The sequence below is a fragment of the Symphodus melops genome (genome assembly GCF_947650265.1).
Source record: "Symphodus melops genome assembly, chromosome: 17".
Lineage (NCBI taxonomy): Eukaryota > Metazoa > Chordata > Actinopteri > Labriformes > Labridae > Symphodus > Symphodus melops.
In genome coordinates this window covers 1,242,684-1,270,120 of record NC_136707.1, presented here as the reverse complement: position 1 = coordinate 1,270,120, position 27,437 = coordinate 1,242,684, and the positions used below count along the sequence as shown (strand labels likewise).

Genomic DNA, 27,437 nt, shown 5'->3' with positions numbered 1-27,437 from the left:
GTCGACCTTCCGACTTCACACCTGCCTCAGATCCAAATCTGTTCCAGGAAAACCTGCTGACCCACTTTAACTTTAAGACAGCATTTCCAATATGGCGACCACTATCGATGGGCTTCAAAAATCATTTCCAGAAACCAGCTGTTGACGTCACTGAGTGTATGTCCATATTTATAAACAGCCTGAAACGTGTGCAGGCTTATATTAGCAATATAAAGATAACTGGGGCTTAATATTGATTTAACAAGGCAACTAAAATGTGTTAATAACTATAAATTCAGTTTAAGTAAATTAATATTTAGGTTATTCATAAGCTAATTTGATAATTAGTTATAATTGACGTGGGATTTATATGCCTCTGTCCAGTCCTTTTAAATTATTTGAATTAAAAAAATGTTCTTGTCAATTTCTTTGACGTTATTTTGAAAGCCAAATTATTATTATTTACTTTTCTTTTCTTTTATTTTGTATATTTTCGATATTTTAATTTTGATTGGACGCTGACCCGGAAGTGGGCGGTCTCCTCTCCGCGTGTGTTGACAGCTGTTCAGGTTAGATTGCGTGGAGAGGCGGGACTCTGCTCAGTGTGTGTGTGAGACTGCAGCCTGATTATTATCACACACCTTCCTCCAGCTCACCATCACACACACACACACACACAAACAATTTAACTTTTTTAACAAACTTTTTCCTGCGCTATTTCGCCATCATGGATCTGGACCCGGCTGTTATCATTCCCGCAATCCTCTTCACCGTCGTCGCCATCTATTTCGCTTCATCGCTCCTGAGCAAGAAGCCCGACGCCTCCTCAGCCGCGAAGAAGAAGCCCAAAGTCGGCTACGGAGATGACATCCCCCCCTCCAGAGCTCTGGGACAACATGTCCCCCCGACGCCCAAACCCGAGCCCCCTGCCCCGGCTGTGGAGACGATGAGAGCCGCTGAAAAGATCCAGGAGACACCAGTGAAGGTAGGATCGATGATTTAATTAAACAAATCAAATTAAACAGCTAATAATGGCACAGATATCGACTTTCAAATAATCAGAGCTCACATTGTTTATTCTTCTTTTAAATCCATAACTTCTATAAGAGCTTAAAAAAAGGTTTAAGAGATTTAACAAAAAGAACCTACTTATATAAATAATCAATTAAATACAAACGCACGTCAATATATAAAAGAAATACAGTAGGTAAACATTATTAGTTATTTTAAAAAATATCCTTATTTTACACTAATTGCAATAAAAAACTTGTTTTATTGAATTAATCGGGACTTTTATGAGCTTTGTTTATGTGTTATTATATTTAGTGATAATAATAATCGGGTTAAATCTATTAACAACATACAATTCATCCATCTGTTTTCAAACTACAGATAACAGGATGTTCTCATGTTAAGGGTCAACGGCCAATCAATTAGTTTAACATCCTTGAAATAATTTATAACAATTGTGTCTTCTTATTCCGAACATTTTACAAATAAACAGGTATAATTCATAAAAAAAAGAAAAAAAAATCAATCGATTAAGCAACCGGAAACAGTAACTGTCAATATTTATGATTTATTCATCAGATTTTTGGAGCTTCAGTTTTTCTTTTTTCTTTTTTCCCCCCTTAAAATCTAAATTTAATCAAATAAAAAGTATAAATAACTTGACTTATGTGAGCTGCAGGAAAACAACCTTTGAACTTTTGTTAAAAATGTTTTTTTTTATTGTGTTCGTCAACACGAACCAATCTGAACATGTTGTTGGATCTTTTTTCAAGGCTCAATTTTTTTTTTTTTTTGCATTTTGTTTTATCGTTTTGCTAATTAACAGAGGCTACTGATTATTACAGTTAATTATTATTTTGTTAATAACGTGAAACCGTCAGAGGAAATTTCTATCTGATGTAAGTGAAGAGGTCACTCGCCGGCATCCTGAGCAGGACCTCCAACCTTTAACATGTTGTTTTCAAGGACTTAATGAGACAGTCTGATGAAGTTATCACATCGTGGTCGGCGTGTTTCACCCATCGAACTTACACGCGGTGTTCCACAGAGCTCTATATTTGGTCCTTTCCTTCTTATACGAGACACGCTTTAACTCTTTTAAATAGATTACAACCTGGTGTTAAATTTTACAGCTGTGCAGACAGCACACTCGTTCATCTCTTTAGCACATCACTGATCACCTAATATTTAAAATCAATTTACAGGCTGCAGCTGAAACAAAAGTGCAACGTGTGTTTTGCATTTCCAGTTTGATGTTAACCCTTATCGTCTCGCTCGCATCGATTTTGGCTGCTTGACACCCGAACATAGTTAGCATCTTTTTTCTTGCACAACAGCTGATTACTGGGACGGCTCGTTCATGCAGCTGTATAGACCAGTTGCTTATAGCACAGCGAGCGCCCTGTGTTGTTGCTACTATTTGAATATTACCGGGGCTATAAGCAGGACATGCAAATCAGATTTTCCCCGCAGCAGTGCAGACACGTCTCTCTAAGACTCGGTTAGTATCCGGAGGTCATTTTGCATGTTGACCTCCGTCTGTTCGATCCTTCTGACCTTCTTCCTCCCGAAGCGCGGCCTTTAAAAAGCCAGAGGAATGTGCACACGTCGGCTGTAACATGCGAGAGACTCAGCTTCTATATATGGCGCCCGACATGAATGCTATATTTGCACTTGTGTATGTTCGCTGTGTCACATGTCGATGAAATTGCACCCTGCTGCTGCCGCTGGGCGTGACGCCTTCGCATGGCTCCATGTGATGTTTGGCGTCCTCTCGCTCGGTGTTATTTCATCCTGCTGAATCAGGAACTCGACGCTCCGATCTTCAGCTGGTTCCGCAGGTTTTTAAAGTTCAGTGAAAATGAGTTTGTGTTGACAAAGGCGGCGAATGAGGCTCCTGTTTCTCCGCCGTCCTCCATGAGGACGTGGTAGGGATGTAAAAAGCCAACTTAAGGATTCAACGTTGTCGTTACGGTATAAACACGAAGATCAGCTGTGATGTGTTTACCATCATTAGATGTGGAGAACCCAAACCCACCGTGATACTCGGCTCATTGAGGACCTGAATCCGATAACGATGACTCGACTCAGATTTTGTCTTTGGTGACCAGGACTTGACTGAGACTTGATTAGGGGGGCCGGACTACAACACTAGGTGGCGCTGTTTGGTTGAGCGTCTAAAACATCGCTCGATGGTTTCTAAAGAGACGTTTTGAAGTCTTGATGATGATTGAGCGCCACAGAACTTTTAAAATCAATCCAGGTAAAAGAGGCGGAGCTTCCTCAAGTGTGTCAAATCAGCCCGCCCCCTTTTTTTGATTGGCCACTTCTTGAGACATTTGTGTTGTGGAGAAACAAAGCTGTGGCTTTTCTGCTGCTGACGGACTTGTGTAATAATCCTCTGGAGCTCTTTGACCTTGTCTTTGGCAACCTGCTGACTAAACGTGCACAGGAGGGGTCAGCTGGACAGACAGATTGGTACCTTTAGCTGTCCTAAATGCAGTTTTAAACCCGGAAGGTGTCAGTGGTTATCAGCATTTCTACCTCCTGAGAGTCTGCTGATTGGGTCAGAATGAAAGATGATCTAATCTGTGTTTAAAAAGAGCATAAAAAAAAACTTCAAAGAAATCGAAGACTTCAAATCTTCCTTTGTCTGAGACAGGTGTGAGCAGCTCTTTGACTTCCTGTCTGCTGTTTAATGTTCATGGACATAAATCACATGTCTGCAGTCACACTGTCCGTGTGTGTGTGTGTGTGTGTGTGTGTGTGTGTGTGTGTGTGTGTGTGTGTGACGGCATCATCATGGTGTGTTTTACAGTTTTCTCTGTGTAAACGTCCACATAAAGGAGGTCCCTGTTCGAGGAGCCGAGACACAGAGGGGCTTGTTTTTCTTTCTTTCTTCTGTCGTATGTGGGACTCTGTGTCGCCTCGCAGCCTGACCGACTCTGCACTCTGGAAAAGTTCCACTTTTAAAATGTTTGATATGTTAAATGTTTATTAGCGCTGCTTAAAGCCCTCTTTTTTCTTTTTTGGTACAAGATGAGAAAATTCTTCTCCAATCTAGCATCCAAACCGAACACATCTGTCTGAATGGTCTGGTTTGTTTAACGCATCCTCTCCTCTTCACTTCTGATTGATTGACAGGTGTCATGACCTGCTTCTTGATTGGCCGATCACTAATTGGCTCTCTAAACTCTAAATTCATCTTACAGGCTCTTAGTCTCACTGACATCATCCACTGTTTGTTTGTTTTTTTACTGTTTGGAGTCAAAGCAGTGTTTGAAGGTCTCGCTCTCTCCAGCGAGCAAGACCGCCACTGGAGGGCCGTTTATCCACGCCGTTACTGGGATTCAAAGGTCAAGGCCTTAGTTTGGTTTGTTCTCATGGATAATAACAGCCTTTGTCTTGTCTCGGTCGAAGGGTAATCTGGTCTCAGGTCTTGGTCTTGGTCTCAGGTCTTGGTCTTGGGTCTGTCTTGGTCTCGGTTAGACTCCAGCTTTCAGCACTTGTTATTCCCCTCTCTTGTCATCCGTGTTTCCGGCTCTATCCGCCGTCCCTCAGAAACAGAGGCCCAAAATAAAAACTTTTATTGAACTTGTGTAACTTTAAAACCAACAATATTTTTGAGCTCAGGCCGTCCTCTGGGCTCAGCACCCAGCGGTGGCGGCGGCGGCTTCCTGTTTATAGATTTACAGCCGTGCACGCGCTCCGTGTTTCACTGCCATCAGAGCAGGAGCTGATCTGCCTCCCTGACATTTATGTGCTTAGCATGTTGTCCTGTTCCCTCTTCTTAAGTTACATGTTCCACGTTCATCCACCCTGCAGCTGAAAATGGCAACGGCACATAAAGCTGCACGGTAGCTTCCACTCAAAACGCTGCAGCGGGTTTTTCTTTGCTAACGGACGCCTCCGTGCGGTTAGCGATGCTTTCCAACCCAACGTGTTCAAAAAAAAGAGCTGATTCTGTTTTGATATTAGAAAAGTGAAGGATGAAGAAAATGCTGAAAGTCTGCGTAGAAGAATAGATTTAGAGCACACAGCTTCTCTTCTCTGTCTGGTTTTTAAAAAGTCAGCGCCTCTTCGCTGGTGGCGATGCAGCTGTCCATATTTGGAGAGACGAGCGTGCACGCATCGGTGCCGTTTGAAGGGAGGATCGATGGCGTTAGAGCAGCTGTTCTCTGCTCAGCACAGATGTGGAGTCCAAACAGCAGTTTGATAAACAGAAGCTGCATGAATAAATAAAACACAAGTGGTCGTACTGAAAGTATTTCATGGACTGATCAGTGATAAAGGAAGGTCGTGATTCAACCTCCCAAAGATAAAGCCGGGCCTTGCATAGCTGAGTCTCACCATGACTCATCCAGTGTGGCGTTCACAGACCTCTCATAACGTTGGCTGTTTTATCATCACAAATACCTCTGTTGGTATTTCTCCTCCCTCCGAGGCCTCGCCTGGTTCAGCTGACGTCACCTCTTCTTCTCCGAGCTCAGAGCGGTCGGATGCAGGACAAAACAACATGTTCAGCTGATTCGCCCGCCTGTGGGGAGAAGTTGGCAGACTTGGCGCCCCTTCTGCAGCTGCCACACCCGTCACTATATCTGCTAAATTCAACCTCTCATTGAGGAGCGGCGGCGGCGTTTATCGCTGGAGTCAGGAAACTGAGGAGACGAGTTTACAGACAGACGAGTCTAAATAAAGATGAGTCGACCGTTCGGAGCTGCTGCTGTTCTGCTTCAGTCCAGGATCAAGGAACTTTTTATTAGATTGATAAAGAACTGTCAAACTTTTCTATTTATACTATTAAATTACATTTCTCAGAGTGCAACGCGACGTCTGCATTGATCTCATAGACGAGGAACAGAAGCTCTGTGCATGTTAAAGACGCATCAGGTGCATCCAGATGTCTGCTGGGTCCTGAAGCAAAAATCAACTGGGGGCCCTTCAAACCATCAACATCATGTCTGTTAATTGACTTTTCCCCGCCGGGACAAATAAAGTTTTTTCAGTTTGAATTTGAATCGTCCTGATGTTTCCTCCTTCAGGCAGCTCCTGAGGGACGTTTCCTACTGTTGTTGCAAAATGTGCACCTAGCATATTTTTACTAGCTCTTTAATTGATGCATATTTTTTTCTTTCTACACTTATATTTCTATCTATTTTAATTCTTTTTTGCACCGTGTGATTTTCTTCTGCTATCTGTAAGACTGTACATTTCTCCGCTCGTGAGATCAATAAAGGATTATCTTGTCTTATCTTAACATTTGAGCCACTGCTTTGGTTTACATTTGTGAGCCCTCAAATCTGTTCATCTGTCTCGTTCCAGAGCCGACTGTAACCTCAGAGATGTTGTTCATTAGTATGTCAGCTCATGGGAAGTGTTTGCACAGAAACAACAATAATCTTAGACGTATGAAAAACAGCTTCCAGCATCTGTTTTGTCTGAGAATAACTCTGAGCAGATGTGGAGGTGCGTTTGAGTTCACCTGAGTTCGCTCGAGCTGCGGCCGACGTTTCTCCTCCCGCGCAGAGCGGAAGCGTCTCGCTCGTCTCTCTCTGGTTTGTGGAGGCGGCGTCGGAGCGCTGGAGTGGAGACGAGGCCGAGCGCTGAAGGGGAACAATGAGTCTGTGTTTGGACAGAGATGGAGGCTCTCTGCCACGACAACTGTCTGTCGCAGCCCCACATGCCCCCAAACCACTGCAGCTCGCCGGATCGTCCTGCTCTTTATAACCAGAGGAATCAAAGGACTGGATCTCTGTGCTAGCTTGTAGATGGGACTTAATTATCTGACTACAGAGGTTCATGTATTTTTCCATTTTGTGTTTTTAGTCCCACCTCCTTTTAAACAGCCCGACGTTTAACTGACTGGAAATCTTTTCTGTGAAAAACAAAACAAAGGCTCTTTGAGCAACGCGCTTTAAGTCGCCCTTTCGAACTCAAACGAGGGAGCAGCCAATGAAAGGTATTAACGATAACTACAAGTTAATATCACTTCAGTGGCCTAGTTTGCTTCTGGAGGAAGCAGAGTAAACAGTAAAACACTGTTAAACAGGATAATCTAACGGTGTGCTGAGAAAGACTGACAGGCCAACAGGCCAATGATCTTCATCCTTAGAGGTCATGTTCAAAAATGACTTGTAACAAATTTCAATACTTCCCAAAGAATCAATCTCTGTTATTTTAAAACAAAAAGTCCTGACTGTCTCCACTGAGGGAGAAGCTGGAGTCCTGCTGGCTGTGTTGTTGTGAGGGCTGTGTTTACACGGCAGGCTCCTCCCCCTTCTGTATAAAAGCTGTTTGAGTCATGAAGAAGAAGAAGAAGATACTCACTGATTATTTGGATGTTTTTAGATCATTCTGTGTCAGTTTACATGAAGCTACCAGCTAACTACAGAGCGCTAGCATTAGCATGCTAACACAACAATGCAGGACACGGGACTGCACTTTCAGCCTTTAGCATGCGCTAATTTGCAGCGGTTTGTTTTGGTTTCATGCTGGAGCTCAATGGCGACACCTACTGGATCAAAAAGGCAGCGCATCCTTTCTTTAATCAACAGTGACGACAAGTACTGAAGTCATATTTTAACTCAGAGAGAGAGAGAGAGAGAGAGAGCTCGGTCTTATTATGTAGAGCGGACATTTACGGACATAAAAAAAACATTTAAATAACCAAAACAGTGGAACAACAAAATAGACACAACACTCAAATTAAATTCAAGGGGTCATGTCAGGATAATGTTTCTGTCACAAGACTTAATGAAAAGAGGAGAAGACATGAATGGCCCTCTCGGCGTGTGCAATAATAAAAAGGAAGTGAGCGCGGAGCTGGCGTCACATGTCCGTCCGGCCTCGGGCTCCTTCCTCCACTCAAGCTTTGTCGTGTTTGTGCTCAGGTTGTTCCCTAAACGCCACACATGCCAGGAGATCTAATGGCCGTCCTCTGCTCCCCTGTTACAGAGCTAAAACGGCTTTTAAGAGAGAAGCACTCAGGCTAATGTTACGGATATATTTATCAGGAAACAGTCTGAGAGCTCGAGTGTTACAGCTCATTTTCCTGAAGCTCTTTAAAATCCCATTTTTACATCTTTACATCACGTGTTTAGCATGTCGGTAAATCTGACTTTTTTTTTTATCGTCTTCTGGAGTTTATAAAGTAGTGCGCGCGCCCCGTTCTAAGTGCTTTCCCTTGTTGCCTAGCAACCAAAACAGCTTGCACAGGAACTCGCCGATGCGCCCTATTGTCGTGTAACTTACCGTTTTGTTTGTTTTACTCTCACGTTAAGAGGTCACAAGCCCCTCCCACTCGCCCCAGGTGAATCCTCCTTGATTATATCTATCTATCTATCTATCTATCTATCTATCTATCTATCTATCTATCTATCTATCTATCTATCTATCTATCTATCTATCATAATCCTCATCCATTTAGACCTTTCTTGATTTTGTTTTTCATCATCTCCATGAAGTAAGGATCTGTTTTTGGTGCTTTTTTTTGCCTTTTAATCGACAGGATGATTGATAGTCGGAAACCAGAAAAGGACTTGAACATAGAGGACTTTAGACCTCCTACATGGGCAGCAACAGAACCACTAGGCCACCTACACCCAGACCAGTAACCTTTGAATGGTTAAAAGCTGTTGAGATCTCAACATGACTCATGAAAGTTGTATCTAAGGATCTTGTTCACTTTTTTCCCCCTTTATGTACCCGGTGTTTCCTGTTTCCTGTTTCCTCCGCTCGTGGCGTGTAATTGGCTCGGATCATTTCCTCCAAAGCTTTCTGGATGATTTACTCCAACAGATCGCGGCTAAAATCAGTGATCGCCTGAAACGATGATCTCATTAAAGACTTACTCAGCCAACCGGCATTTTTTAACCAAATTTAGAGACGCAGTGCGTCCGAGCTTCAGCCCCATAAGAGCACTTTATCATTCTGCTGACTCATGAAATGACTGAATGAGTCTGCATTTAGAACACTATGTTTCAGTGAGTCGGCCCCTTCGCTGTTCGCAGTGTGCAGTGTGTCATCGCTGAGGAATTCGGAGGCAGGGGAATAGACGAGTTTAGTCCATTTTTCAAACAGAGGGGGGGAGGGAGGGGGGGGGGGGGGGTCTGGACGAAGTCGTTTAATACAGTGAGACCTTTTCATTTCACGGTCCGACCCCCCCTGGTGCCACCAGTTGTCACTGCAGTGAGTCATTAGACGCAGGACTGTAATGCAGTCTGACTCCAGGCTGGTTTTTAATGATTGCAGCACACAGAGACTCTGCAGGCTTCAGTCCTCCTTCAACACAAACACAAACACAGGATGCTGGATGGGAAATCTAACTGAGGTTTAAAATACTCCTGTATGGGGGAGTATACCGCCTCTGATTGGTCCGACTGTGACTGCAGCTTGACTCTCAGTCATGTGTGTCGTGAATTTGTTTGCGGCCTTTTGAAAGAATATCTAAGGGGCTCGAAACGCTGCTTCTAACGCCGAGTGCGGCTCCTGAAAATGTTTGAATAGAAATGTCATTTCAGAAGCTGAATGTTGTTTCATTCAGGGTGGATATCAGTTACACCTCCGGGGCAAAAACTCACATGACAGAGATCTGTGTTCGGGTCTGTGTTTAGCCCATGAAATACTGGGAACTATAGTAGCTTTTTTTCAATGATGCTAACGCTGTAGGAGTTTTGTATTGTATCGTAGTTTGGCCTACGAGGAGTTTTAAAACTCAGGGATCCAAAATCTGAAGGATGATTTCAAGCTAATGACGGTAACCAGGCGGCGCTAAAGAGAGCTGGTGTCTTGTTTAAACCAAGGGGACTTTAAGGCTAACGTTAGCTAAAAAAGCACGCAGAAGCTAACTCCTGATTTGAAACCAAGGGAAGCTAACTGTGAGCGATAAAAAGACAAGCAGTTTAATTTTAAACCGTGAGGACTTTAAGCTAAATCCTGCGAGCGCCGCACGAGCAGAGAGGCGTGTGCGTGTCACCGGTTGTACCTGACGCTGTGCATGCTGCCGTCTGTTGTCCCTGCACAGAGGCTCTCCTAGAAACCGTGTGCCTCTCAGATGTCCATCTGTGCAAAGTCAGCAGACAGGTGGATCAGTACTGACAGGCAGGGACAAGACCGACATATAGTCTCTATATATACATAGTGTGTGTGTGTGTGTGTGTGTGTGTGTGTGTGTGTGTGTGTGTGTGTGTGTGAGCTGTCAGGTGTCAGGGGGAGGACAGGTTGGCAGTCACTGAAGAGGGTTTTATTTGTCCTGGTGTCAGCTGCAGACGGACGCTGATTCTCAAGAAGGAGCTGAAAGTGACAGCGATCACTCCAACACGCTAAGCTTTATCTGTCCAACGTTCCTGCACTTCAAGGCCCTGAAGATGCAGTTCCTCTAGTGGCCACTGGAGGCTTGTTCCAAAAGTGAGTCATTCCCCATTTAGGCCCCATGTCAAAGGGAAAGTCCGATTTAATTTGGACGAAGAAAGAAAGCGAAAGTGTCTCCGCGCTGAGCTAAGAGGTCCGGCCCAAACAAAACTAGAAACATTAACTGTGTGTCATTATTTTGTCTCTACAGGCTGCACCAGAACCAGTTCCTGAACCAGTAAAAGAACCAGAGCCTGCACCAGAACCAGTCAAAGTACCAGAGCCTGCACCAGAACCAGTCAAAGTACCAGAGCCTGAACCAGTTAAAGTACCAGAGCCTGAACCAGAACCAGTCAAAGTACCAGAACCTGTACCAGAACCAGTTAAAGTACCAGAGCCTGAACCAGAACCAGTTAAAGTACCAGAGCCTGTACCAGAACCAGAGCCTGTAACAGAAACAATTGCAGTAGAAGAAGTAGCTGCAGTACCAGAATCTATCCCAGAACCTGAACCTGTCCCTGAACCTGCTGCAGTCCCAGAACCAGTACCAGAGCCAGAATCAGTCCCAGAACCTGAAGTCGTCACAGAGCCTGAACCAGAGCCCGTGGTCGAGTCTGTACCCGAACCTGAGCAGATCCCCGAATCCACAGAGGAACGCGTTCCCACCCCCGAGCCGGTCGTAGAGGCTTCACCCGAGCCGGAACCAGAACCAGAGGAAGTCCTGGACAACGGTAAGACTGCTGTTGATTTGAGCTCTCAGCTTTTATTAGTAGAAGAAGAAAGTCAAAACATTCAACTCCAAGTGTTTCAAACCAACGTGAACGAACGCGTCATAAAATCACAAGCTGCAGGACGCACACGAACACTAGAGGGCGACGTCGAGGCAGAATGTGTCTGTGGCTGCACCGGAACTTGTTCGTTATTGATGAGTAAATTTAGACATTTCCAACGAAAGAGACATTTACAAGGAGCTTTTTTTTCTTTCTTTTTCTTTTACGGGAGCGTTCAACCTCCAGCTAACACAAACAGCGCGGCGTCGGAGTAGCCATTGCTCCTTTATTTACTCTAATTTTAATTTAAGACAGGTCGTAGGAGAGCAAGATGACCTCCTCCTGCACTCTGCAGCAGTTTCTGTACTCGTCCTTCATCGGACTAAAACACAGAACTATGACCAGCCGTCATCAGTCGCCTGAGCTGATCTGATTCTACTCCAGGCGGGCAGATGTGTGAGCGTCTGTGCTCGCCAGATAAAGAAACAGTCAGCAGAGTCGAGCTCTTACGTGCTGCGCTTACTGCAACACGCTGGATGCAGGCCGAGGCTTCATATCAATACTCTTATTTAAAAATAACACATCTCCTGTTTTAGATGGCGAGCAGATAAATCCTCCGTCGGCGAGATTAAAGAGCGCTCAGGAACATTTGCTTTCAGAGTGATTGGCAGGTTTTTATCTGAATCGAAATGATTAATGTTACAGCACAGATTGAAATCAGACCGGTTGTTTACTCCTGCGTCTGATGGAGCGCGTGAGCTGTGCAGCGCGCGCGGGGTTAAGTTAGCGTGTGTGGACGTTCAGCAGCCATCTGCCTCGGCAGGAGGAGTCTTAATCTTTAACAGTCACTTTAAGCACCTGGCAGCCTTGAACAACAGCCGCTGTCAACACGGACAATCTGTTTTGTGTCTGTCCAAGCGGTGACACAGCATGTGCACCAACAGGTGTGTGTGTGTGTGTGTGTGTGTGCTGTGACACGCCGTTTATCTCTGTGACGTAGACTTGAAGGAAGAATGAAGCCAAATGTTGACTTTTCTTCAATATTTAAAAAAACTTCTTTTTTTATTGAATCATTGAAGGTTCATTTCTGCCCCCTCAATTAAATGTTTAAGATAAGTAATCACATTTTTACGATCACTTTTGTTGCAGCTTCTTAAATCTCAGGAGCATCTTAAGGCTCCGTGTTTCCACTTAACGTTTTTTTTATCCGGGCAGAAAAAATGGACGCTGTATGCTGTTTTGTTTGTTGCACTTTGGGAAGAATTAAGCAATAAAATACAACGTTGTTTTATTCTGTGCTTAAAAAAAACCAACAGTTCAGAATGTGACTTTTGGTTTTGACTAAAATGTTAAACTCAAAACTCAAAGCGGTTCCCCATGACGGTGATCTTTCTGCCTCGGCTTTCTAAACACTGAAGCTTCTGTTTGTGTTGGTGTGTCAGACGTGGCTGCAGCTGAAGATACGGTGAAGTTCACGCCGGGAAAGAAGCAGAGCAAGTTTGAGACGCTGATGACCAAGGAGGAGATCGAAGAGGAGCAGAGGTCAGTCCAAACACCCTCCCCCCTCCACCCCCCCCCCCCCCCAACCCGCTGCATGCACGCTGATGATGATGGTGATGCGAAGGCATGACGTGTGCACGCTCATTCAAACACACCAACACTTCCTGCTCTGTGTCATGTTGCCCGTCCTTCACCTGCATGAAAGAAACAACACAAAGCTGCTTTGAGGAGGAGCTCATCCTGCAGCGCTGCAGAGGTGGAGGGCTTCTTCGCTCTTTTCTCAGGCTACAAACTTTACACACAAAAAAAAGTGAAATGAAAAGATGAACCAAAGCAAAAAAAAAAAAAGCTTAACTCAAGCTTTGATTTTTCCTCGTAGAATCAGAGCAGCTAGAATGAGCTCGAGCAAATTATTTGTCCTTCTGAAAGTTATAATTTATGCTAAATATTTGTAGCCATGACCTGAGAGGCGTCCTTATTGGGAGGCTAACTGGAGAAGCTAACTCGGGAAGAGAAGAAAAACAGGAATACACCGGACATGAAAATGTGTTTAAATGCTGTAAAATAAAAACAGTTTAAAAACCTAGCTAAATAACATTTAGCTACGCTAGGTAATAACTTCAGTTAGCTTAAGCCTTTTTCTTCTTCATCAAATCATTCCCCATCAGCTGTGTTTACGTTCGCTGTCGCGCTCGTGAGCTGTAACAGAAGGCAGCATCTGGTCCGCTCGCTCTCATTGGCTGTTCGATCGGAGGCAGCCCGACCTGTGAAACTAAATAGCAAACATATTTGATGTTTACGATTCAAGACTGCGACTTGATCGGGAGGAGTTCGATCATCCTTTTGACAAATGAGCTGAGTTAGGCCACGCCCCCCCTCAATCAAAGATGGAGGCAAAACAAGCCCAAATGTTTCTCTCTCTTCTATCAAACTTTTCATTCACATGGACTTCATCGTTCTTTTCACGACTCTGATTCTTGGAGGCTTTTCGAATCGATGTAAATGTTTTTACAGCTGTTAACAACGGACTTATTCTTAGCGTCGTAGCCTCCTCTTTTCATGTTTCGTCCTCTCGTCCCGAGGCCGCTCTCTCTGAGACAGAATAAAGACATGTTGTGTAATCTCTGGTCTGGTCTTCGTCAGTTTAAGGAAAAAGGACATTCTTCAGTTTAGTTTTACTCCTGGTGATTTTCTCTTTTTCTTTTTTTGGGGGGTGGGGAGTGACCGTCTCCAGCTCTCCTGATTGGACGCTCTCTCTCTCTCTCTCTCTCTCTCTCTCTCTCTCTCTCTCTCTCTCTCTCTCTCTCTCTCTCTCTCTCTCTCTTTCTCTTTCTCTCTTTTTTTTATAACCTCCAGAAGCTCTTAAAATGTTCCTGCGGCCTGGCAGCGCGGCCTCACTTGTGTTTCTGTCGAGTTTTAAAGAGACACCGAGGAGGATCGTATAACGTCACAGATGAATAAATATTTCTGCAGCAGAGGGAAAGAGTTTGATGTTGATCCTGATCCAAGTTCCTCATTCTTTCCCGTCTCCTCGCTAACTTTCTATAAACCGTGTGCTCGGCTCATGGGAGGGTTTCCTGTACCCGTCCCAGCGCTGATGTTTTCCTTTCTCCTGGTTTATATCCAACACCCGCCACGCCCCGTCACCGAGGCGGCGTGTCAAACCTGAGAAAAAATGCAACAGTAAAACATGAACCATTCCTCAGAGGTATGTTCACAGTCAGATACAGCAGGTGGCAACCATGGCAACCACTCTCAGTCTGAGTCCTTCCTGTTATTTCTGAGACGCCGTGCAGCTCAGAGGACGGAGCGGAGCCGCGCTGCGCGGATCCGACAGGAACCGTTTAGAATCAAGACTCGATGTATGTTTAGGTTTGTGTTCACGCAGATCCAATGAGCCGGACTTTGGGATCAAGTGCACTAAGATCCAGGCCCCGGGTCCATAAGATCCAGGCCCCGGGTCCATAAGATCCAGGCCCCGGGTCCAGAGAGTGAGAACGTTCTGCAGCTGCTGCTGTCGTAGTTTGCATCGAGCGGCGTCCAGGATAAATGTGTCACTCACGTTCAGTCAAAGTGCTCGACCGTGAGACGAAGAGAGAGAGATCCTCTCTGCCTTTACGTTAAGTTTCCGATCATCCTCCCCCCCCCCCCCCCCCCCCCCCCCCCCCGTATTCTCGCTGCTCTCCAGCATGGCGCCCCCTAGTGTCTGTAGATCTCCTTTTTGTTGTCATCAACAAACGAACAGCCAACCAAAATGTTTGTCGATGCCTCGAGTTGTTTTGTGTGTTTCCTCTCTAGCAGGATGTCTGACTTCCTCCAACCTTTATCGTTTCAGGATAGAGCTTACATCCGATTTTACTTCTCTATAATCAACCTCAGCAGACACACAGGGTGTTAGGAAGGACATGGTAAGACTTCTGTTTACCTGAATAACCAAATCCAGAACTTCATCACCCCCCTCCTACACCCCTACAACCCCGACAGTACGGATAGACTGACGCAAAAAACTTAACGACAACTATGTGGAGAAATTTTGTTCAATTTCACGAGAAGTGTGAATCACAGATTGAGACGAATCATTCGCTGTAGCATCGTAGCGGCTGCAGAAAGTCGTCTAACACAACTTACGTCTTCAGGCTTGTCGAAGAAGGGGAGGCGTTAACGTCACAATGTTTGCAGTTCCAGTCAGAGACCACCAGAGGGTGCCAAAGGGCGCCAAGCTAAATTCCTACTTGTTGTTCCTTTTTAAAGCCAGTGCAGCCTGAATTATACATAATGGCCAGTAGGGGGCGACTTTTAAACCTTTTGTAAAAAAAAATCCTAACAAGTTAAAGATCTGATACGACATGATTCCCATTTCTGAAGTAGAATAGAAAATATAACTAAAGGTGTGAAATCGGACACGGCTACCGATGATTGACAGGTCCATACTCAACCCTGCTGACCCGATGGTCAATGTTCGGTTTTACAAAGACGGTCGTAATCGTAAGTGAAGTATCGACCATTTTGAAAACATAGTGGTTAATAATTAAAAGCATCAGTCTATCCGTGCGTCTGAACCTCCCGTCCTCCCCGTGACGCCTTCACTGACCTCCTCGTCCTCCCGATGAATCACACCCTCAGACTCTCCTTCTCTCCTGGTAAATGGGTCACATGGTTCATCTGTTCCCACGGTGACAGCCAGCAACCCTTTAGTGTGTCACAGAACAGATGGAGTCGGCTCTCATCCTCTTATTGTTCCCTTCCTGTTGGACCTCAGCGCACAGAAAACACACACCAGGAATCATCAAACCGCCGATTACCCCGTCCTTTCCCTGTATACACACACACACACACACACACACACACACACACACACACACACAGGCAAAGGGGACAAAGGAGGCCTGAGACGATGTGGGTCATGTGTGCTCAGAGGGGATAAGACATCTATACAGGAAGCACAAAAGGTCCTATAGGAAGCCTCAGGAGGCTTAAAGAGGAACCACAAAGGACACTTTCTCCGTCGGTGACAAACGACACGGTGTCGAGTTCATCGATGAGTCAATGCAAGGACACACGAGACAAACGTCCTGCAAGAAGTTTACCGTCCCTAAAGCTTCTAGTTATGGCTGTCAGCATCAAGTGGTGAATAAATAACCCCTAAATACTCAAAAGACGCTTCACCAAACAAAAACCGTGAAAAACAATACGGCGAAGAAACGATGTGAAATTGAATGTTTCTGCCTCCATCTGGTGCTGCTTGGTTTCTGGTGCTGGTTCTGGTGTTTCTGTCTCTGAGGACCGAGCGCTTTTTTTTTTTTCTTCTTTTACTTCATGTATTTATTTCCAGCTTCTACTCAGCTGCTAACCCCCCGCATGCCGCCCGCTAACACACGCAGCTAACGGTGAGTGCTTTGAGATTTGAACACACACACACACACTAACATCCTGTCCGTCAGAGGCTTCAGTCAAGGTTTTGGGAAAAAAACAGCTCTCTCTATGATGTTTTGAATTTGGACCGCAGTACCCATTTTAAACACTAGGTGTCAGAGTTACATACTGCTCCTTTAAAATCTCTAAAAATTTAATTTGTGTCAGTCACAGAAAGATCAATTTACTGCGACTCATAAAAACAACAAACCGTATCCATGAGAGTCGGATCAGCCGTGGTGTGTTTTGTTGTTTTTAATCAGTTGTGGTGTGTTGAGCTCTCAGGGTCACCAACTAATCAAAAATCAGTTTTTATCACTAATAAAGCTTTTTAGTTTTAGACTTGATCTAGTGTAGAAAACCTACATGAGTAACTCCTGCCTGCATGTAAAGTAGCTTCAGCTTCTTTTATAAAAAAAACAACTTATTGTGTTTCATTTCCAGACTACGATCGATGTTTCATCATTTTGAAGAGAGATTTATTATTTTTTGGGACATTTGGACTTAATTAGACTTTTACAGCCATCTGTAATGTTATAGTGAAGATATTGATGCAAACTTTACAATGATAAGGAAACAGGCTGAATTTGAGGATGAACTCCAGATGCATCATTCTGGGTTACAATACCTGGAAATTAACTTTGAATTAAGAAATATATAGTTTATAGCTTCTCTTTAACCATAAGTCTCAGAGTGTGTTGTTGTAAATCCACTCTGATCCTGTGTTTGATCATGTCTATAAACCCCTCTATTTCAGCCCTGCTCAGAACAGGCTGTTTCTGTGTCTGTAGCTTTAAATATGTAAATGAGCTGTGTCTGGCCACGCCCCCTCTCTGGAAGGGCTCGGGTGTACTCGCTGCTTTCTGGCTCCATGTCCTATTGTTTACGGTGAGAAGGCAGACTCAGAGGGCAGAACAAACACCTAGCTGTGGGAGTGTCACCCACCTGGGGGAGGGGCTACTGCCCTTTGTGATGTCATGAAGGGAACATCTCCAAACAGCCTGTTTGAGCAGACATTTTCTGAGCAGGGAGTACAGACTAGAGACACATGGTTGGATTCTTAAATCTAAGGAGGAATAAAAGTGCAAATCATTAAAATAAATTCCTGCTTTTGACTTTTTTAATCTGACTCCTTGTCTCCGTGTCTCCCTGCAGAGCGGCTGAATGATCTTCACGTCTTTTTTTTTCTTCCAGCTGATCTGTGAAGACAACAATAATGACGACATAAGACTCGGCTGCTTCTCGACTCTGCGCTTTGAAGGATTTCAAGCCTTCATTTCACGTCAGAGCTGCTTGTGAATAGCGAAACGTCTTTACACCAAAGTGCCTTCAGAAAATCTCTGTTTTTACCCGTCTGAGTTTGTGTTGAAGAGTTTTAAAGAGGGAGGAGATTCAGAGTGTGAAGTTATAATTTAGGGACAGATAGAAGACAGTGTGACATTTTTGTTTAAAATTATTTAACTGTGCTCTAAATAAAGAGAAGATTAGCCTGACTGTAGTCAAACCTAACTTTAGATTCACCTGATTCTCACTGCGGTTCTGCCATGAGCTGCTTTAATTCAAAGTCGACAGAAGAAGTTAAACGTCTTCCAGACTTCGGGCCTCGGTTGTTTTTTGAGGTTTTTTTCACTTCTTCTGTGTTTTGCTTAAAATGTGTCAAATATGCAATAAATGTGTGAAACCGTTCCACATGTTGTTAAAGTGGTTTGTTCTCGCAGCGTGTATCCAGGTGTTTGTCAGAGAGTCTGAGTGTTTGGGTGAGTGTGTGGTGAAGGTGGGAGAGCCCACACCTGGTTAGACTGGCCAGGTCACACGGCCCACCAGAGACCTGCAGGGAAACAAAACACTCAGGACAGAAGCAGCAGGGAGCGCCGTCATAAAGGCAACAGCGCCATCAAGTGACGAGAAAGGGAAACAGAGAAAGTTTAAAGGCTGTTTAAAATAAGACGGGAGAATAACGTGTAATTTTGGAGAAGATCTTTGATTCTTTATTCTGTACGTCATTCATCATTAAGGGTGAAAAGGGTGATTAAGGGTGCAACATTTTTAAGGGATATATTATATATATATTATATTATATATATATATATTATAAATAGTGTGAGGTTTCTGATGTGAAACATGTCTGATGTTATTTCTGTCCAGAACATCCACAAATCATGTTGCACATCCACAGCTGTACATGCTGCAGCTCATAAATACACACACACACACACACACACACACACACACACACACACACACACACACACACACACACACACACTGCTGCACAGGAGATCATGTGTGTGTGTGTCTCTGTGTGTGTTTGTGTGATTTCAACCTCTCAGGGTGCAACAGGAGCAGCTGGCGGCCATCTTTCTTCTGCTGAGGGAGAACCAGGAGGCGCTGGGGGAGGTGACGGAGGGAGACATGGAGGAGCAGATGAAGCTGTACTCGCTCTGAGACGACGCACTTTCAAAGTTTCAACACCTGAATGTAAAACAAACAAACTGTGGATGTAAAGATGGCGTCTGGATGACCATTCAGATATTTTTTTTTTTTTCAGGCGTTCAATTTTATATCCAACAGCAGATTATTCTGATTAATGTTGTAAGTAAGATTATGATGATTACTGAAGCTGTAAATTATATAAATGTGACAAACGGGGAATTGAAATATGTTCTTTTTATTCAGGACCAAATGCTGCAGTGATTTCAACCACTCTGATGTCATCAAGAAAACATTTTTAATTTAATTAAAAACTATGTTGTCCTGTAGATTTAATGTCTTTATGAAAATATAACGTTTTTTAAAGAGAAGGTATTTTTTTCTATCGTCGTTATCGGCCATGTAAAGACGCTAACTTTAGATTCTGCTCCTGAACGGTCTGGATTTGTTTGGACCAGAGAACGCAGGCGGTTTTGAAGGCCGTTTTGGACGCCCCTCGGTTTGCCAAACATGAGAGCAGTTTATCAGGTGCTGCAGGTCACGTTGTCCGTACTTCGTCGTTCCCGCCCTGAAACGTCACGCGAACATCTCAACTCGGATACAATCGAAACTTCTCCCTCGTAATTCCGACTTTGCAGGGTCGTTCATGTGCTCATAACTCTTAGATACGATTTATACACGGAGGCAGCAAAGGACTGCAAAGTCATGTTCAGTTGTGAGTGGTGCATTTTGGGTAATGTAGTGCTTTGTCAATGTCTGTCCTCTCATCAAGTTTTCTCATAAAGATGTTTATTTGTTTTTTGTGTTTGTGTATTTATTTGAGTTTCATTTTAAAACCTTTATTCTGTTAATAAATGTAAAAAAGATTTTGACTGTATAGGTTGTGATGACGTTGATTTCATTTCACTGTAAATTTTACTTTTAGAGGAGAAGAAAAACATAATGAGGTTGTGTTCTGTTGTCTGACTGAAGCAACAAACCTCTGTACAAATATACTTGAAATAAATCCATGTGTGGAGAGAACGGTGTAAAATGTCAGTTTGTGTTTTGTTCTTGATTAAAGTGATTAAAAAAAAAACAGCAACAATGAATGCTTCAAAGCTTTAATGGAGCAGAGTTAAAGACATGGTGTAAGCTGTGAGAGTAAAGCAGGTTCTCAGGAGAGGCTGAAAGGTCTAGACTTCAGCGGAGGCTTCCCCGTCCTGGTTGATGTAGCCGGTGATGTAGTCCATGAAGCTGGAAACTCGGGTGTAGACGCCTGGATGACCGCGGAGACCGCAACCCTCCGAGCCCCCGTAGCTCATGATGCCCACCTGCACAAAGCCGCGGCTTGTACGGCACACCAGCGGGCCGCCGTAATCCCCCTGTGACAACACAAAACGCATCATGAATCTAATCCAGGGGTGTCCAAAGTGCGGCCCGGGGAACATTTGCGGGATTTTTTGCGGCCCCTGACTTCAATCGAAGATTTTGGCCCGATGCCTCATTCAGATTTGTTTTTTTTGTTAACGACAAAAACAAACCAAAGCAAGCAGACCGTTTTTGTAACCATTTAATAACCTGAGCTAAATACAGGAACATTTTGCAAAAAAAATTTACCACGTTGCAACAAAACAAATTAAAAAAAGATAAAGAACAAAAAAAGGATTTGATTTCCTTTTATTTTTTTGCGAATCCTTTTGATTCTGATCTAAAAAGTCTTACTATTAAAACAAACAAAAAAAAGGAACAAAATAGTTTCTCACTGTAATTAGTTATTGTGTACTATTTACATTATTTTTTGTAGACGTCCAAATACAAAAAAGTTCATTCAAAAATTATTTGAAAAAACAAAACCTGTGGCCCATGAGCAATTTTGGCCCGCAAGAAAAAAAGTTTGGACACCACTGATCTAATCAGCTGCAGCACTTGTGATTCTAGACTCTGCTGTGGGAAGCTAAAATGTTGTTTTTACCTCCTTTCATCTCACATGTTCTTCCTGCGTGGCTGCACAATGCACAAACAGTCTTGTATCTCCAGGTGGAGAGTGTTGAGTTTTAACCTTTTCTCAGTAAAACTCACCTCGCAGGCGTCCTTCCCTCCGGCAGGGTCACCTGCACACAGCTGCTTGGAGGACAGATGAGGATACGTCGCCTTACACACGCTCTGAGGGAGGATGGGGATGCTCAGCTGCTGAAGGGTTTCCGGAGGAGGGAGTGGAACTGCGGAGACACGCAGGGTGCTTTTTATTTGGTCAATCTGAATCTCTCTCAAAAATGCACCCCTGTATCATTCCTTTCATCGTTTGTCACTCGACATATAAAGATGGACGACTGTCTCCTTCGCCTCCCGTTGTACAAAAGTGAAGCCAAAATATTTCACAGGCATCGAAGCAGCAATATTCAAGTCGTAACTTACGATAACGATAAAACAGCGGAGGTTACTCTTTTCCTAGTTTCAGATTTATTATATTTGTACTTTCCCATTTTAAGCCTCAGTTTCTGTATTTGTGTGTTTCTGGATTATGTGTGCTCACACATCTTACCACCGTTTCCAACGGCCCCCCAGCCTGCGATCCAGCACTCAGAGTTGGAGTCGAAGGTGTCGTCGGGGCTCGGCAGCTTCACCGGGGCGACGAGGTTGGACGCGGAAAAATCAAGTTTTTTCTTCAGCTTCACCAGGGCGAGGTCATTCACGAAGCCACTTCCAACGACTTTGTATTCGGGGTGCGAGATGCTAAAGAGAATGGCCATGTAACGAACAGCGGCCTTACTCAGATCTTGTGCACCCACCCAAGCCATGGATCGACCTGGATTAGGTTTAGGCTTTCTGGAAACACAAGCACAAGTAAGTTAAGTAAGGTGTTGTTGTTTTTAGATCATGTGGAAAACGATCTGTGTCTAAAAACCACATATTAAAAACACGTACCTGTCCAAGCACCTGGCAGAAGTGAGCACCCACTGATCGTTGAGGATGGTGCCGCCGCAGCGATGTTTAGTGACCCCGTCAGCAGAGACACTGAGGTAAACCATCCAGGGCCAGGCGCCCCGTGGAGCATCCTGCCCCCCGATGATGGAGGTCTTCACCTGGGCTCCAAAAGAACCTAAATTAGCAAATTAAAAAAAATAAGAGACTCTTTGAGAAGGTGAAGCTTCGTAAATATTTTGACTTTTTTTCTTGTATATTTCTCAGCAAGAAGACGACTAAATTGCATAAAATGTCTAAACTTTTGCTTTATATTTATCTATAAAATAAAAATTCATGGTGACAGAGAGAAACTCCTCCTTCATCCTAAATGTTTAAATCAGCTTATCAAGTTTCAGGAAGACAGACGAAGCTTGTCAAATGTGTTGAATCAAATCTCGCAGTAATGTTGGTCTCTCTCACCTCCACAGTTGTGGATCAGCAACAGCACGGCGAGGAGTTTGCAGAAAGCCATGACGATGAGGAGTGGAGCTCTGCAGCTTGTACAGAGAAGCTGCAGCTTTTTTATAACCCACACATCCTTATCAGAACATCAGAACTCCTCCTTTTAGTTCTGTCAAACTACGTGTGTGTATGTGTGTGGGTGTGTGTGTGTGTGTGTGTGTGTGGGTGTGTGTGTGTGTGTGTGTGTGTGTGTGGGTGGTACTCAAGCTTTATGATGCTTTCCATCTGAGCTTTCTGTAAAACTTGACAGTTTGCTCCACAATAATCAGATGGCTTTAATTTATTACTTTTAATTTTTTTTTTTAATTTAAGGCAGAATACAGATTTTGCCAAATTAAGCTTTCATATCAAGCCGGTTCGACAAACAACCTACACAGACACGTAAAGACCTGCGCATCCAGCAGCTCAGCTGGTAATAAAAAGACTTTGGATGGTTTCAGAGGTATAAAGGTCTGTAAATGTAATGAAAACGAAGCGGCCATCTTTCGTTTATCTCTTCTTTTAATCCTCATTCTACCTATAGCCTGTGATGTGATGTCCTCCAACTCTCCCTCAGTTTTATTGTATTTATTTCTAAGTTCTCCCCTTGGTTGATTACAAACTAATCACTGTATTTAACTTGTTGTATCTCTTTTATATTTTCCGTCTGCTTACTCGGTTCCTTTCTTTCTCTGAATGTCTCTGTATTTGTTTTTATCTGTAAAGCACTTTTTAAACAGCAGTTTTTGCAATATAAATAAAGTGACTATAAGTGGTAAACTGAAGAGCCGTTTTAGGAGCCAAATGATACCGTCTCTACTGCTTTGCTCTGAGCGTAATCAAAGGGAACCTTCGCGTTCTTTAGTTTTTGTTCCCGCGGGGGTTTATTTATGTGAAACACCGCGTTCATGTGACGTCGCCACAGAGCTGAAGCGGAAGAAAACACGGTTTAGTGTTAGTGACAGTTCATATCTGGGACCAAAATGTCTCTTGATTCTTTTAACGTATTTAATTGTATTTTAATTCGCGTTACATAGTCCAACCGTTCGGTTCTGTTTAGTTTATCCGTTTTGTTTCAAACATGGAGCAAACCTCCGGCGTCACTGCGGATCCTGACGGTTGGTCTTTTTTCATCTGTCACAATAAAAATAATAATAATTCAAAAGTTTTACTTGTGTGTTCATATTTTGTTTTTATTATTTTATATTTTAGGGCGTTCAAATCGATGGCGCAACTGGTCTGGGTTCTGGTGAGTTTTATTTTTAAAATGTTTAAAATAAATATAATTTTTTTTTTAATTACAAACTACTGTGTGGGATATGTAAACGCATAAAAAGGAACAGAAACCTTCAGTCAGCTTTTTATTTTCTGTTGAAGAAATGAAACTGTGTCATGTTTTGAGTTTCTTTACATTTTATAAATTAAAAGAAGAAGAAGAAGAAGAAGAGGAGGTATGGAGCCCCTGAAGTCTGAACAAGTCAAAGAAAACAAATGTTTGCACTTGATATTGTGTTTAGTCAGAGAATATAAACTTCTGATTTGTTTCATTTTGTAGTTTTTGAGACTTCAGGGACTCCATGCCTTGTCAAAAAGAGTTTTAACTTTTCTGATGACTGAAAACGAGAGTCCAACACTGGGTGCCTGTTTCATGTTTGATGTTATTGTATTGATCTTCACTGATTTTAACTTAATGCTGAAGTTTAAAACGGTGGTATCCTGAAGACCCTTTTAAGAGAGAGAAGGAGAAACCTTCCAGTCAGCGGCGGCTCAGTTTGTCCGGTTTTCGACGCTCCTGCTCACTCTGTCTCTCTTCTGTTTCGTCTCCTCAGGCTCCTCGGATTGTGCAACAACTTTGCTTACGTGGTCATGTTGAGCGCGGCCCACGACATCCTGCAGAAACAATCGTCAGAAAACAACACGGCATCTGTAAGAAGATTTATTTTATTTTTAATAAATCTGGACCTAAATCTATAAATTGTGTTGAGGTGAAGATGTAGAATTCTCCTTTTTTTTAACCTGCAGTATTTCTCCTGGTTTCTATCTAGGCCTCAGCTTCTTTGACTGTAGATTTCCAAAGTGGAAACAGCAGCAACAGCAGCCGCTATGACTGCAACCCTGTGTCCACAGCGGTAAATAAAGACCCACTGCACACCACTGAATCACTTTAACACTGTGATGGAGAATAATTCAATATTTTGCATGTTAAAAAAATGAGGCTTTCATTTTGAATATTTGTATTTAAGAACTTAACTTGCTGTTTGAATTTGACCATGCTTTTATTTTGAAATACAATAATGCCCCTCTGGTAGATGGAAGGTTAGGACATGAAGTGAAGCACAGAAACAGGAAGTGTCGCTGGTCAGGGATCCCAAAGTGAGATCAAACAGTGGTAACAAAGGTCAGTGTGTGATGTCATCTGGTGAACAGTAACAAAGGTCAAAGGTCAGTGTGTGATGTCATCAGGTGGATATGACTTTGGACTGGTCAGCTGTCTGAGAGTTTGTTCTTTTACATCACTGAGACTACAGGGAGACACTGAGGATCACTATCTACGGGGAGTCTGAAGGGACAAACAGCATGAGATTGAGATGACATCATGGTTTAAAAGAACACCTGACTGATCGTTCTGATGTTTTCCTCTTCAGGCCGTCCTGTTAGCCGACATCCTCCCAACGCTCGTCATCAAGCTGCTCGCCCCTTTTTGCATCCACAAAATGCCTTATGGGTAAGATGGTTGACATCACTCTGCAGCTGTTCGTGGAAAACAGGCTCACAATGTCCCTCACTTTACCTTTTCTTTCAGTCTTTAGCTTTGATTTAAAATCATTTCATGCAGAGAGTAAATGTTTTTATTCCCCCCCCCCCCAAAAAAATAGAATAAATATGTGTGCATTCATTCAAGCTTATAAAACTACAAAAATGGAGCCTAACATTTTGCGTTCATGGTTTCACAGGCCGCCTGTCACGGCTGTGTCACCTCTTCATCGTGCAGTCTGTCAGTTATTGAACAGAGCAAAACCCAACAACCTGATGTACATAAATATTGTCCATGAATTCTTCTGTCAGGATGAAGTTTTGATCTGCAGCTGATCCAGAACTGTAGTTTTCAAACACGGTGCTGAAAGAACAAAGTGTTGCACCCGAAGTGGCTTCAGTTTCTAAACCCAGACAAATTATCTTACAACTCAAACACTGGGAAGTTCATCATTTCTAATAGTCTTGTTTTATATTTATTCAAATGTGTGAACTTCTGTTTTTCCTTCTTCGAACTTGTTGGGTTTTTTCAGGGTCCGAGTTTTGTTCTGCGCCGCCATGGCAGCGACCAGCTTCCTCCTCGTGTCGTTCTCCTCCGCTGTGTGGATGAGCATTCTCGGTAAAGACGAAGACCTTATTTAATCTGTCGTTATGTTTTTTTTTAGTTTTTTTTTTTATCACGACTGGAGCTGTGAGTGAGTTATGATGATGGGTTCGATTATACAGCTCCAGTTTCACTTCCTGCAGACTTATCTCAGCGTGGTCTTTTCATAATCACACCGCAACTTCTTCCTCTTATCGTGATCTGCTGCAGGCAACTTTAACTTCATTTTTCTCTCTTTGCATATAAGAGAAGGAGGCAAATTAATTAATTAGTACTTAATCACTCTCCAACAGGGTTTTCACACATGCACAAAACCTAATGGTGTTTATAGAGTTGTCATCAGTGCTGAAGTTCTCAGATGTCCTCCTACTCGTGAGAATATTAACAAACTTTTTTCTGTTTTCAGGAGTGATCTTCGCCAGTGTCAGCTCTGGACTGGGCGAGCTGTCCTTCCTGTCTCTTACTGTCTTTTTCAGCAGGTAAAACATCAGAGCTTCAATTGTTTCCCTTTTTTTAAAGGAGCAGTATGTAACTCTGACACCTAGTGTTTAAATGTGGGTACTGCAATTGCACACAAAAAAAATCCAGTCATGTTTCTGTAGTTTGTCGGTGGACGTCGTTCTTTAGCCTTCTCGCACATCTTAGCTGACGTCTCCACTCTCTGCTTGTAAACAGATTCATGTTGTCAAACAGGCCGAGGTGTAACAGCACAGTGTACGTTTTTATGACCGGTGCAGTTGCATGCAGAGACCTTCAGAGGGCGCCAAAGAGCACCAAATCCAATTCCTACATGTTGTTGCTTTTATGATTCAGATTGTTTTAATATATTCATTACCTTTTTTATTTTTATATTTGATCATGACTCGTAGGACTCTATCAGTCCAAACATACATTAACGTGAGTTTAGATCGTAACCTCTTCCTTTCCTCGCCCGCCCCAGAGACGTCCTGGGCGGCTGGGGCTCGGGTAACAGGTGGTGCAGGAGTTGCCGGAGCGCTCATCTATTCAGGTCTCACGCAGGTCGGCGTGACGCCTCAGATCACGCTCCTCATCATGCTGCTGGTCCCCCTTTGCCATGCTGATAAGGTAAGTGTGGAGGGGGGGTGGATTATTCTTGAATAAAATTCAGCCCTGCACATTTTCCTGGAAAGAGACGTGAAGGACAGAGAACATAAACATGTTTATTGCTGCTGTGAATTTGGCCTTTTAATAAAGGCCTCTAATGGGGTTTGACTCACTTTTGGAGACGCCCCCTAGTGGCCAATCGAGGAACTGCAGACTGTTTTTGTCTGCTTGACGTCTCACCCCTGAAATTTGCTGCTTGATTTATTGCAATAAAAACATATATACGATCCTAAAGAAGGGAGCGTCTTTAGATGTGTATCAGTGAACTAATTATTAGATTTTGTTGTATAAAGGACGATGAGTTGGTGGGTAATTTCCTCCCTCGTGAGCCTGTTTATTCTGCTGTCATGAGAGAAGTCTCCTGACCGTCACATGCTCTGCAGTAACACAGAGACAGTTAAATGTTTAAAAAATAATTTCAGTATATAAACACATCCGTCGTAATCTTATACCGGCTGTATTTATTGACTCAGGGTTAATGTTCAAGGGTTGGTGTTTATGTAGAACACCACAGGGACGCAACCTCACACCACTATTATTTTAAGTCTAAACACCATTAAAGGCCAGAGTCTTCATCATCATCATCAAATAGGCCGACTGCTCTCTTAACGAGGACC

The 27,437-nt window shown here is 43.4% G+C and overlaps 3 protein-coding genes across 9 annotated transcripts; 2 read left to right on the top strand and 1 right to left on the bottom strand.

Annotated features, from left to right (window-relative positions):
* Positions 1 to 539: 539 nt before the first annotated feature.
* LOC306838255 (uncharacterized protein) lies at positions 540 to 19,965 on the top strand. Of its 7 annotated transcripts, none has more exons than XR_013781060.1 (6): positions 543 to 964; positions 10,550 to 11,069; positions 12,551 to 12,650; positions 14,944 to 15,016; positions 16,441 to 16,495; positions 17,715 to 18,206. XR_013781060.1 is itself a non-coding variant. In XM_079366345.1 (5 exons), exons 1-4 carry the CDS (start codon positions 707 to 709, stop codon positions 14,975 to 14,977), a joined length of 912 nt encoding a protein of 303 aa, XP_079222471.1. In that variant the 5' UTR covers positions 543 to 706; the 3' UTR covers positions 14,978 to 15,016; positions 17,715 to 18,206. The 7 variants fall into 7 exon arrangements, 5 of the variants coding, with proteins under 5 accessions (XP_079222469.1, XP_079222473.1, XP_079222471.1 ...); XR_013781061.1 differs by having other exon boundaries at positions 17,676 to 18,206; XM_079366345.1 differs by lacking the exon at positions 16,441 to 16,495.
* Positions 19,966 to 20,036: 71 nt separating this feature from the next.
* On the bottom strand, positions 20,037 to 22,376 carry LOC306838525 (tryptase-2-like). Its single transcript, XM_079366733.1, has 5 exons — positions 22,317 to 22,376; positions 21,858 to 22,032; positions 21,475 to 21,758; positions 21,012 to 21,151; positions 20,037 to 20,314 (listed from the first exon to the last, which is right to left on the bottom strand). Exons 1-5 carry the CDS (start codon positions 22,366 to 22,368, stop codon positions 20,126 to 20,128), a joined length of 840 nt encoding a protein of 279 aa, XP_079222859.1. The 5' UTR covers positions 22,369 to 22,376; the 3' UTR covers positions 20,037 to 20,125.
* Positions 22,377 to 23,220: 844 nt separating this feature from the next.
* Positions 23,221 to 26,785, top strand: cln3 (CLN3 lysosomal/endosomal transmembrane protein, battenin; the record flags this gene model as incomplete). Its single annotated transcript, XM_079365416.1, is given in 10 exon segments — positions 23,221 to 23,455; positions 23,550 to 23,586; positions 24,167 to 24,263; positions 24,383 to 24,466; positions 24,983 to 25,062; positions 25,625 to 25,710; positions 26,102 to 26,174; positions 26,636 to 26,663; positions 26,665 to 26,766; positions 26,768 to 26,785. Coding segments are annotated over 10 exon segments (642 nt in total). The 5' UTR covers positions 23,221 to 23,418.
* Positions 26,786 to 27,437: the final 652 nt, after the last annotated feature.

Bases quoted from the DNA above. Each gene is read 5' to 3' on its own strand.
- LOC306838525 (XM_079366733.1), bottom strand. From the start codon at position 22,368: ATGGCTTTCTGCAAACTCCTCGCCGTGCTGTTGCTGATCCACAACTGT. The intron at 21,152-21,474 runs GTAAGATGTGTG...GTGTCTCCGCAG, and splicing joins GGGGGCCGTTGGAAACGGTG to TTCCACTCCCTCCTCCGGAA. The intron at 20,315-21,011 runs GTGAGTTTTACT...GTGTTGTCACAG, and splicing joins GAGGGAAGGACGCCTGCGAG to GGGGATTACGGCGGCCCGCT.
- LOC306838255 (XM_079366343.1), top strand. From the start codon at position 707: ATGGATCTGGACCCGGCTGTTATCATTCCCGCAATCCTCTTCACCGTC. The intron at 11,070-12,550 runs GTAAGACTGCTG...TTGGTGTGTCAG, and splicing joins AGAGGAAGTCCTGGACAACG to ACGTGGCTGCAGCTGAAGAT. The intron at 12,651-18,850 runs GTCAGTCCAAAC...TCAACCTCTCAG, and splicing joins GAGATCGAAGAGGAGCAGAG to GGTGCAACAGGAGCAGCTGG.